The 12,626-nt window shown below is 36.5% G+C and overlaps 1 protein-coding gene across 1 annotated transcript; it reads right to left on the reverse strand.

Moving 5' to 3' along the window:
• Positions 1-1,365: 1,365 nt before the first annotated feature.
• LOC124306087 (uncharacterized) lies at positions 1,366-12,051 on the reverse strand. The gene is made up of 4 exons (XM_046766248.1): positions 11,904-12,051; positions 3,352-3,531; positions 2,995-3,160; positions 1,366-1,906 (listed from the first exon to the last, which is right to left on the reverse strand). Exons 1-4 carry the CDS (start codon positions 12,013-12,015, stop codon positions 1,705-1,707), a joined length of 660 nt encoding a protein of 219 aa, XP_046622204.1. The 5' UTR covers positions 12,016-12,051; the 3' UTR covers positions 1,366-1,704.
• Between the last annotated feature and the right edge of the window lie 575 nt (positions 12,052-12,626).

The following is a 12,626-nucleotide window of genomic DNA, read 5'->3' on the forward strand; positions in this document are numbered from 1 at the left end:
GACCGGAGCGCTGCAGTCTCCGAGGCCGGTGTATACGTATTGAGGCCGTGTTCGAAAATTGACTGACAGTACTAAGGGAGTTAGTGTGAGGGACGGGTACTCAACTTTACACACACACTCCGTTTTATTATGAAAGTAATAATGAACTTTTATTTAAACGAAAGAACAACTTGGACTCGTATAACTCTTATTTTACAATGATCACTGCTCGAGTGTGTTAGCGTGGTCGCTAGAGCTGTGGCGTGAAGCGTGTCTCTCTTCGTTCGTGGCCAATAGCGTTCTCCCTCGAACATGGCGGCGCTCACTCGAGCATGGCGGCGCTCACTCATCCGAGCGCGGCATCAGAGACTGCTTCCTTGGTTTCCGTCGCGACGCACTCGCCGAGGGGGCCGGAGGCGTGTTACTTGGCGGGACCGACTGGGGCGCCACAGTACTGTCAGCAATCTTTTATCTCTTTTGCGCTGCCAAGTTCATGGACAGCTCTGTCCTAGGGAATTTTTAGTACTGGCAGTCAATTTACGAACACGGCCTAAGTAGGCCTCTTCCTCACTAGCGCTAGCAGCGAAAATTCACAACATCGGTTTCATTTTCGAGCACGGTTTTACAGCCGGAGTGCCCACCTGTCTATAAGACCGTGCGTTGGAGGCACGGAGCCACGGAGCATTAAGGGTATATATTGTCCGTCAAGCGCCTACGTCACAGTCCAATTTTAGTAGATGACTTTGAGCAAATTTCTCCTGGGTGGACCATTATGTTCAATTTGGTTGGTTTTATATATAAATCGCGTCGACTTCATTTCCGGGTTTGTATTTTCCGTCTACTACGGATATTGAGGGTCTGCGCCGATCACAGCGCTACCGCCCGGCAGATTTTTTTAGAACCACTTTTCGACTCGATACCCAACCAAGATTGTGCTCCTATTTAATGCTCTGTGGCTGCGACTAAACTACGAACATAGGGACCAGCCCCCTGACACACACTGCTAAAAGTGGTTCGCAAAATGTCCCTCGATTCTGCCGCCAATTTCCACCACTAGTGGCGCTGGTAGTTGTCTGACAAGCTTGCGCGCGGTCAGCGAGGGCAGCGAGCGTGTCAGAAGTCTACGAGCGCCACATAGAGAAACTAAAAAACGGGGACAAAACGCGTACAATTTTTTAGTATACGAGCACAGGTGAGTGTCAGGGGGATGATAGGGATTAAACCGAACCTTATACAGTCTGTAACTGCAATCATCATTTTAGTGCCGATTGGCTCAAACATTGAGATGCTCAGTTGTTCTGCGTCGTCATTTAGCCCTGGGCTCTTCGTAATACCTAGGATCTTGGAATATACTGCTGAGGAATGAGTAATTGGAGTAAAACTGCATTTAATGAGTCACGTACGGTGAATATATTTGAAACATTTACATTCGTTCATGTTAGTGTACAACAGAGGTAATGAAAATGTACTCGTGCAACATAAATACTGTCTCTGATTGCAAGCTTCGATACGTTAGTCTATAATGCCGCCAACTCTCGTTTGAATTGCGAAAATTACCGTCATTTTTGCATTATTAAAAAAAAGTGAAATGGTTCGAGAGTCGCCGGGGTTACTTTACGCAATAAATATATAGCCAACATACATACTATTCAGTCACTTCGCTTATAACGGTGATATTGAAATTGTAAAACTAAATTCTCGCTTGGTAATAAACAATGCATATAGTTAAACACGAAGATTGGGATTAATGAAACGTACATATTTCAACAGTGAATCATTTTCTTCGCAAACCCAAGACTTCTTATGATGACATGCTACATCGTGCCAGTTCACTCCGTCGTTGTAAAATTGATTCAATACTGCCAAGCAGTTTTCAGGTGCTCCCCCTTGAAGCGCCTCACGGTTGTCTGGTTGGGGTTTGCCAATTCTGTTGAGAAACAACATATAGAATAAATATTTAACAACAATAATTTTATAGGATCATGAATTATACCCCAGCTACCCTGTACAGACACAAACAACATGTGCTTTTGTAAAATTTATACAAGAACACTTGATTCATCGTATAATTAAACATTGCCATGTCTACCAATACGTGTAATTGATTGCTATCCTTTACCCTGTCACATGGGGTCTTTCGTGCTCGCATGATTTCTTGTTGTGTGTATATTTTGTAAAGACAAAGGTGAGCGGCTTTCTTCCTTTTAAGTAAAAAAAAGCGGCGGCGATCTGACAGCGTGCATAAGAGAGAACAGTGTACGTGCGACCTTCGCCGATTACGAAGCTATTGATATTTCCAGAAGGCATAAAAGACCCCAAGTGACAATTGACGTTTGTGAAACGTCACGGTTGCGATTTTTGGCTTTTACTGTTCTTTTCACTTACTTCATCGTAAACAATGTGTATAATATGTGAATTTTTACCCAGGAATGGCTCAGAAGAATCAAGAGAAGAAAAGATTTGTATAATTGTTGTATAATTGATGAAAAATTATAAATAAATAAATAAATAACTTTACATTTTTTCTTGGAAGTATAATTATTTAATTTCACTTTGCCCTTGACCCCCTTTAATTTAATTATTATGTTGAAAAATGGGAATTTTTGGAAAAAACGCGAAATATTTCAATTTCTTTGGATACTTTGTTATTGAAATTTTTTTTTAAATAAATAATTAAGTAAACTAAATAATGAATTTTCAAATAGAGGTCGCAAAAGAACAAGCATGAATTTTTCAGAATTTTTAGGAGCACTGAAAATAGCCCAAATAAGGGTAAGACCCTCATACTGGAAATCATGTGACAGAGTAAGGGTTATTTTCGAAGTGAACAGAACAGTATACTCCCATTATTTTCATAAACAATTTTTTCCGATCTGTAGGCTTACTTTTGATGTCTACAATTAGTATGAAACGAGCAAAAAAGAAAATGCTGATTTTATGTTAGTCAGTAAACCATTATCTAATATTTAATTCTGTTGACGGGTTTTTGGCCCTAAAACGTTTTCCAAAACTTACCCGCCACTTGGAGACCAGTCGTTTTGATTGCGGTCAGTTGTTGGTGCCAGCTTTTGAAGTTCGGCAGTCCAGAACCATCCATTAATATTTGGCGGCTGCAGATCCGGCCTGTCGCATCCTTTGAAATCGCAAAGGCGCCCAGAAGTCCATATATATTTGATGTTATCTAAAATAAAAGGAAAGGAAATATATAACTACGACAAAAATTTTTGTAAGTGTTGAGAATCCATTTGCTACGACATTCAGTGCATTCTTCTACTGTTTTTCTATTCTACCTTATTTTAATCAGCAGTTTTCATTTATTAAAATTAAACTTAATCTTGTTTCATAGTATAACTATTTGAAATTGAAACGCACTCTGCACAATGCGGCTCTTGATAAACTCATTTTCAGCAGATGTTTCCAGAGATACTGCGTCCATACACCGTTGTCTACAGAAGTTCCTAGCGGCCAACCAATCGATTTCTTGACCAGCCGTTCGTGAATCTGCCCAGGAGAAATAGTAGCCTTTTCCATTGAAGCGTTCGTGAATCGTCCCTGAAACGTAAATTTATTTCGTATAAAAACAATTGAATACTTTTTCCAAACACGTCACTTACAATTAGTAGTAAAAAAAAAGCGTTGTAGTTACTGTTTTCCAGCATCTTAAATTAAAAAAATTTGAATTTTTGTTTGCTTCAATTCGTTTTCAATGATATTGATCTCAGATCTCGAGTGTACGGTTCAAAAAATGTATTCCACATTAGTGAAAATAAATATTCAGATACAAAAAACGCAAAAAAATTTTTTAAACTAAATCGGTCATCTTCAAGCTTCTTGTGAAACGCAAAACAAATTTACAAATTCTTATTTTCGTAATATTCGAGTTAATATTTCGACGGTGTATGATTATATGGTTGCTCTACGCCATGCAGGATCCGTCGCATTCTCAGAATATTCAGAAATATCCAGTTTTACAACATCGTAATAAAGCACCAATGCGCGCCATCAGAGATGCATTGACTCGCGGTTATGAGATAGTTTCTGTCAAAGTTGCACTTTGAAATTCCATAGATTTTTCGAAAACTTGTCAAGAAGTTCGATATCAGTTTTTTTCGTGATTTTTTAGGTATATTTCCCCCTTGCAAATCACGATTAAATACTATATTTGCTGAAAACGAATGACCTGTTACCAAATTGAATGAATATATAATGGAGTGTATTTTGAAAGATGAATTCTGTAGCATAAAGGGGACCGAAAATATCATCGTCTCAATGAGAGCATGTTTTGGGCTCTGAGGGCGTATGCTAAATTTTAACCTCATGCAACTTCAAAAATATCGACATTAGGAAAAGTATATCGAGTCCAAATTAATAGTCTCATCAACGGCCACGAAGTTCACCACAAGGGTGAGATGTGCTATATTCATGTGTTTTGATATTTTATCATGAAGAATTAGAATTAACGGTACATTGTGTGATCGAGTAAATTGTAAGTTCGGTCTTTTCTAACAATCTACGTAAAAACTGCACAATTAGTTTTACCAAGTTATAGGGGTTGATTAAATACAGGTACTTATTATCTTTACCGAAATTTGCTTTTTATTAATTACTTAATTATTGGTTAACAGTCGGCATTGCTATTTTATATTTATATTATTAAGACTGAAACTGTAATTGACAGCCTCTTGATAGATACCGAACATAAGGCTACAGCGGTTTTTTTCTAAACACTCCTATCTCTCAGTGCTTTCAACAGCCAGAGTACGAACGACAAACCTAATATGAATATGATGGTCTCTCCCACCCGCACCTAGCATTTCCAGGCCTGCATACAAAATGTGTGCCGTGGTTTCTATTATGGGTGGGTTCATAATCTCTACTCGGTCCGGCGGTCCGCCGACGAGAGTGAGGTACTTCACGGACGCTATTGTAAACTTCGGCTGCGAATGAGTCAGCTTACGAACCTGCGCCCGCATTACGAAATAGTTTTTATTGCAAGATTGGCTGCATTTGTTGCATTTCGTAGACCATCGGGTCAGCCACATTCGGTCCGATTAGGACCGGTGACGTTATTTTAGCATACCGCCGGACCGAGTATGTTTATAATAGAAGGGGTAAGCAGCCATGTTGCGTTGGGTCCGTTAGCGGGAGTTGTGAAAACACACAGAAGTAAGCATCGCTGACCGAATATATTTTTGAGTCAACGTAAGCTTTGATCGAAAATATTCAATGACTGCGTATGCACTTTGGTTCGGCAGCATCGACGGTGAGGGGTAAGGAAGAAACTGCATTATTTTACTATATACTGAGTTGATTTTAAATTCGGATAACTGTCAGTAAGCGTTGCAATAAGTGCTGTGTAGCAAAATCACCCGTATACTCATTTGAATTCATTTGAGCAGCGAACAGGTCAACCCTGGGCTCAGCGTCCCCACATATCTTGAATTAAAAATGTGCATTACAAGTGTTGTACAGGATTTTTTACATCTACGTTCAACTCAAACAGACGTTCTACGCATGTCTAGTTACTGGGAAATGGACAATTAGTGTCGTAGGATAACGAATTTGAAGAATGTAGAAATGGTAAGAAAAACAATTATTTAATATTAAGAGGGTGCTAGTCAGTCTTTGTCCACTGCGCAAATTATTACTCTTTTATCATTATCAAAGTCACGTATTACTGACGTGAGGAAGCTGCAGATGACGCAATGTCGAAAAGCTTTGTCGAAAAGGGGATTAGCATGCGAAGCGTACAGGGGTCCCTAGACAGGGTGGCCACTCAATTCCGCTCACGGAATTCCCTGACATTTCCCGGTTTTCCCTGACTAAAATCATTATTTTTCCCTAACATTTTGATGCACAATTTGTGCAGAAATCACTAAAAACTATAGTAACCTAAGTAAAGTATGGCCAAATATATTAAAGTTATAAAAGTTTTTAAAAGTTGTTTATTCCGTTTATTATGATTTTTGAAAGTTGACAAAAAATTAAAATTTCCATTTCTGTGGTCGTGTTAACTATATATTTAAGAAGGGGATCCAAAAAGCGAAATATTTTTAGAGCTATTATTGAACATTTATGCTGTTTTCAACGAAAATCGAGGTTCGAAGGATTATGACTAATGAACGAATGTGTAACTTTTTGAAAAATACTCTTAAAAATTTTTTTCCAACGGGACATTTTTCTTTTAAGTGTTAAGAATACACCACAATTTATCCAAATTTTTAAATTGATATCTAATACAGCAAAACAATTATTTTATGCGGTGTACTGTCTAGACGCGGCGCGTCTATGCCGTAACAGTTGCGCAGAGCCCTATGTTCAGCGTTAAATTAAAATTACTAATACTGAAGATAGAATTCCGGGTGCTCGTACTTTTTTATTGGAAATTTCCTTCTCTTTAAGAATCTTTTTAAAATTTTCGCTAGCGCTTTTACTTTTTGAGTTATTGCCAAAAAATTTAGGCTTCGTTTTTTCTAGACTATTAGGCGTCGGTGAACGTGCGTCTCCACACGCAGTGACGGCCATAGATAAATCAGACCGATGTCTGCTCGTACTACTGAATTCATGTGACAATCAACAACTAAGCTTATAATCGTCAATAAGAAGAGAAGAAAAATTGTAATGATGCGGTGATAGCATCTCAATTTTATGGACAAGGCTTTTGAAATCCGTGAGTTCTATAAAAAGTCCCTGACCAACCAAAAAATTCCCTGACATTTCCCTGACTTTTCCCTGACATACAAAATTCCCTGACATTTCCCGGTTTTCCCGGTTTTCCAGACGGGTGGCCACCCTGCTAGAATACAATAGTGTACTAATAGTGTCGACTAGTGGACGCATACGTATACTTATTGCCTGAACTCTACGTAAGCCTTTGACTTTCATTCACCGCGGCAACGGCGTTTATCATCAATCCACTACCAAACGATAGCAATAACTGAATACATATTATAATCGAAAATACCGCGATGGACAAATACTTTACTATACTACTGATTAGAAAGGAACAGAGTTTGGCCACCATAAGTCGTTATCTCTTTCTATATACCGATCACATTCTTCCGTATTTCATCTAAGTTCATACTATATGTATGGCAATGGTTATTATAAAACGTCAAAATTATTATTACTATAATATCGTGATGTATGACTTACTTACGATTTAAATATTCATGGTACATAGTACGCCATTCTTAAGCTAATGTTTCACATGGAAACAAATTCCGCTTGCAGTGATGTGAAATCAAAATTAAATCATAGGTTTTTTTTCTAAATGTAATACAGCGTATCCTACTTCAAAAATAACGAATGAGTATCTTGGAAACTGTATAGGTGCGTTACATAAATTATAATATGTTTCAAAGCACGAAAATTTGTATTACGCTCCGTTAACCGCACATCGGAAAATGGAATGGAAAATTTACAATATTTTAATTACGCGGTTCCAAGATTGCATGGAAGAATGGCGAACTTGTGAAAAAAACGGAAATGAGGAAACAGTACCCTATCCTGGATTCAGAAACGTGCGTATCTACCAGGGCATTGCAACGTGAAACGAATACTGTGATTCATTACCCGCTGAACCATAAACTGTTTGTACAACACACTTTTCTGAAACTTTCCTAGTTTCGGAGATTTTGAAATGGTTTATTCAAAATAGTAAAACTGTATAATGGCACCTGTGAAAGTACTTTCTCATACAAATCGCTCCATCCATTCTGTAATCAACGGTATTGCCAATTATCCTACGTCTGTAGTTGAATATGAGGTCTCCATCACCAGTTATAAATTATGCAAATAATGTTACCGCAATTCTTTTATTGGACCGCTTAAAAGAATGCCAATGTTTTCTATTATCGTGACACACTTGTTTGAAATTCATTCCATTTCTAAACCACAGTATCGTTCATAATAGAACTTCCAACCATTTATGACTCACAAGAAAAGTTACGGCGGAATTAAGAGGGCACGTTAGTGAAACTGCAAACGATTTTCATTAATATGAAATTATTACAAATACCATGAAAAGTATTGTTCTCTCTCCTTATATTTATGTTACTCAGAAAGTTCCTAAATATTGACGTAGAGCAAAACAATGTCAAAAATTTGAATGGTTGAAAAAGCTCCTTACGTTACACCTTTTTTTACAAGGTATTAGAAAAAATCTTTGACCATTCTGATAGCATAAAGGAATTGGTACACAATTTATAATGTGATGATTACCTTTTCTTTCCAGCTGAAAAAAAGTTTAATCACCTGGAAATATGTTATTTTAGAACTTCTTTGCGAAATATAAATTTTAAAACATTCATTGGATATTGACTTTTTTTATTTCCACTTGTTTCAGCGATTGAGTAGCATAATTAGGTAGTTATTCGTTACATTGAAAATTGAATACTAGCTTTTTGGTTTGCTACACTACCAGGAAATCTGTGGAATTACTTTAATGTTTTCTGAGAAAAATGACCTCGGAAAAAGCTTTTTGAAGAACACAAATATTTCATGCCGCTTCAAAAAACGTCTAGTGACATTATGAATACAAGCAATTTGGACGAACAGAAAAATACTTTGTTCTATAAAACTCTGTTCATGGTTAAAATTCCGCGTCAATCGAAAAAGCTGTAATTTCACTGACGTGTCCCTTTAAGTGCGGATTCAGTAATATTCTTTCTTTTAGGCATAATTCCCTTAAATTCCCTTATTAAATAATTCACTTAAATCCAACAAATGTCACGGAATTTCAAGTGAATAAACACATGATTTATTCTTCACCGCAAATTGTTGGAACAACTGTATAATGATTCATCATATAACCGTAAAATTCTTTTCTCAAAAGTGAAATCAGGCTCAGAAATCCAATTGTGGTCTTGAGTTATTTCTAGACACCTATTGTATTAGTCATGAAACTCCATGCCTCGAAATGTAGGCTGACTTTGGCTATTGAATACTGAGAGAAAATGTTTATTCCAAGCGATGAAATAATTACTTGTGAATATTTGAAATTTTCCTATCTGCAGCTATAGGATTTCTAAGCCTAGCTAACGTCACAAAAATTGCATGCATCATAAAAACTGAACTTTGTTGGTAACAAAAAATTGCTAAGATATATAAAACAAGTTTTACCAGCAATTGAGCGCGTACATTTTCCCATGATACTGAACATGATCTTAAAAACCTAATACAAACGAGTCCATGAAATTATTGTTGTTATTAACAAGCATTTTGGTGAAATAATGTATAGAAATCGTAATGATAATCAACGTACATAACCCGATTTCTAAAACGATATGTTTCATTTTCAACTCCACAAATTTAAAAATACTTCACCAAATGTTTTTTCACCATTTATTATTTCATGTGGTTCAAATTTTCTTCTTATGCAACGTCAGCGTAAAGAAAATCTATCCATTTTGAGTCGCACCCTTTAGTATTTCATGTACATGCAACAGATCTGTCAATATCTAATAATCGCTGAAAGGCACAGCAATAATTATTTCCCGCTCTTGAATATGATATTTGTAGGTTGTATGTTGGAAAATATTTGGGGGAGAATTCATCCATAAAATGGATGTTCTGAAAAAAGTGTATAGCTTGTCAGAAAAATTTAAAAATTGCTATATCGAACGGCTTCGCCGTATATCATTGTTATATCGTTTGCAATCGCACGTAGGGCTGGCAGTTCACAACTCAAAAAATTTTACATCTCCAGCTCCGGTACTGAGTGAAACTACGAATTTGCATATAGGCACACACGGCGAGATATATTATCCTGCACGTTGCGTCGCGTCGTTACAAGGTAAACAGCCTGATGCTCTCGACCTCGTGCTGAGGTCTGGGTTAAAGAAAAAATCATTGTTGATTTTTCAAAGAAACTTATACCACTTATAAATGCGCACGTGCCAAATTTACTGTGTCAGCTTCTCCAAGTCGAAGGCGGGATCAAATTTAGGCGAAAAATTTGAGTCTCGCTGGATACGTACAGTTCAGTACGTGCTTAAAATACTTATCAACGCTTTTCTCTATCAGGAATATTTCATTACATGGCGAGCCATTGAAGTCACTATCAAACTTTCTAACTCCGGCAATAAGAGTCGGGTACGTGCACAGCCGTTGTTCCATAGTCGTCGTTCAAAAATATGATCGGAACACGTATTTTCCAGTACTCGATATTCCGAATCTGGTTTAAATTCAATTGTTGCGTGTTTAATAAGTAACATTTAATTTCGTCTAGTTACTAGAAAATTTGGGCATAATGGGTATCGTTAGAATAACGATTTAAATATTATTGCAATTATAAAAAACTGTGGCACAAGTAACTTATATGTAATGAGATTTGTAGAGTTGTCAATACTATAAAATTTTATGGCTATTGCAACATTGAATCTATTGAACGCGCTCGACTATAGAGAAATCAGTTCTATAGAGCAAATGTTTCACGAATATATTCTACAGACTCGTTTCTACAGAAATATTTTTCTACAGAAAAGAATTAGAGATTTACATCAGAAATAATCCTGCACGAATTATTCTACAGGAGAATTGTTCTACAGAATATTTTTGTACAAAATATTTTTCTACAGGATATTTTATCTACAGAATATTTTTCTACAGAAAGGTATTCGAGATTCACATCATGGATAATCTTCCATGAATTATTCTACAGGAAAATTATTCTAAAGAATAATTTTCTACTCAATATTTTGCTAGATAAGATTTTTTTACAGATTGTGTTTTACACAACGCACATTCAAAGCAATCATCGAATCGTCAGAATCATACATTTAATCGTCAATTTCGTACAATTTGATATAAATTAATCCGATTTAATTCAATGTAATTTAATTTAAATTATTTCTGCCAAATTTATGTGTGTGTTGACTGTGTTGGATGTGTAAAACTATAAAACCATTAAATATAAAACCATTGGGTAGAAAAATTTCTGTAGAACATATTATGCGGAACATTTGCCCTGTAAAACTGATTTCTATAAAATCGAACGGCCTCTAATCTATTTGCTTGGATAACTAAATTTTTTCGGTCTAATAAAGCCAACTTCAAATTATTGTAATACTTACAAGAAAATATAGTACGAGAGACTATAATGAAAAAGAAATAGTATCACATACTAGATTTTCTGATTATAGTCACAAAGCTTATTTTCGAGGTCAATGAAATGAGGCGTCTGAGAAGAAATAAGGATCGACTCAGTAATTACATCTTTGTCACGTAACATTTACACCATACAGTTCTGCAGGAGCTAAAAGTTACAGAATGGTCACATAAAATATTTTCCAGCAATCACCAGTACTATATTTCTTGGTTACGGCAAAAAATGAAAATAGTTAAGGACTGTATAATAGTAACCAATACTAGAAACACGTCTCGGTGTCATCACTTCGGTCAAGTTCACATTGCATAAAGCAACAAATTTCTTCGTGTTGAAAAAGAAAAAACAGATCGGAGCTTGTGCTCATTCATTTACGTGCCTACACACATATAATAACAATGACGAATAACGAGCGGTACTTAAACCGCTCACCGTTATTTGGTATAATATTTGTACGCATAAATGTGTCACTAGCTTTATTTAAATAACTTGCGTGTCTCGGTTGGAAGCGTTTTTTTTTTTTTTTTTTTGCGAACTGTCCGTAATATAGCGGGGATAATATTTTATCGATATACAGAGGAATTGTAGAAGGAATAGGATGCAATCCTGTACATACTTCGCTGACGATTTATCGAAGAAGTAGAAAAAATTCAGTAGTCAGCGTCATTGTAAATTAAGTAAATTATGCATCATAAAATCTATGTAATTTTTCTTGTATCTTTTAAATAATTGCTCTCTCAACTGGCATTCATTCGGAGGCTTTCGTGGCAACTGCTAATCAGTGCAAAGATGTAATATAATTGTAGGTCTTACTCACTTTGCGCGCAAAGCCGGGGTATAGGTGGTTCGAGAATTCTTCCTGTAGGCTGAGGCTGGAATTGTGCCTTTGCCAGAACGGCCAATGCGCATAAAATAAATATGCGTAGCATGATTCTGGAAGTAGATCATACATTTCCGATTAGTATCAGGACTCTCGGGTAAGTGCTTTGCACATCGTGCATTAAACGGTTAGTGACAAGCTAACAGTATGCATTCAGCAGGCTTATGCATTATACGTATTTACTAGCGGGAGTAAGAAATTAATTTTCAAAATATGGTCAAGAAGTAAAACGCTGACAAGTCATCGAGACGTTCTCACGCGTTGAACTGCAGCAGACGACTTTCTTCAAACCGGTCTTACCGCGGGTGATCGCCGTAAGGGCCGACGGAATTCCTCTTAAGCCACCCAATTCCAGTTTTGCTTGAAAACTTAGTTTTGTATGCCTCTATATTGCGTATGTGTACATCTGATATATCGACTTCACTATACACGTACGTACATACATACATACATACATACATAACTGGTTAAAAGAAATCATTGATTAGCTTAATAGAAAAGCTAGTGGTTGAAGAAATTCTCGTCCCCTTAACCATTCTCCTCTTTTCCGTTATTCACCATCATTCACTCTTTTTATACAAAGACTCTACTGAACTATATAAGAACAATAATTCCATCTGTACAGTTCTCGCGATATTTTTCACATGCTTTTTACTCTGC

The sequence above is a fragment of the Neodiprion virginianus genome, chromosome 5 (assembly GCF_021901495.1).
Source record: "Neodiprion virginianus isolate iyNeoVirg1 chromosome 5, iyNeoVirg1.1, whole genome shotgun sequence".
Classification (NCBI taxonomy): domain Eukaryota; kingdom Metazoa; phylum Arthropoda; class Insecta; order Hymenoptera; family Diprionidae; genus Neodiprion; species Neodiprion virginianus.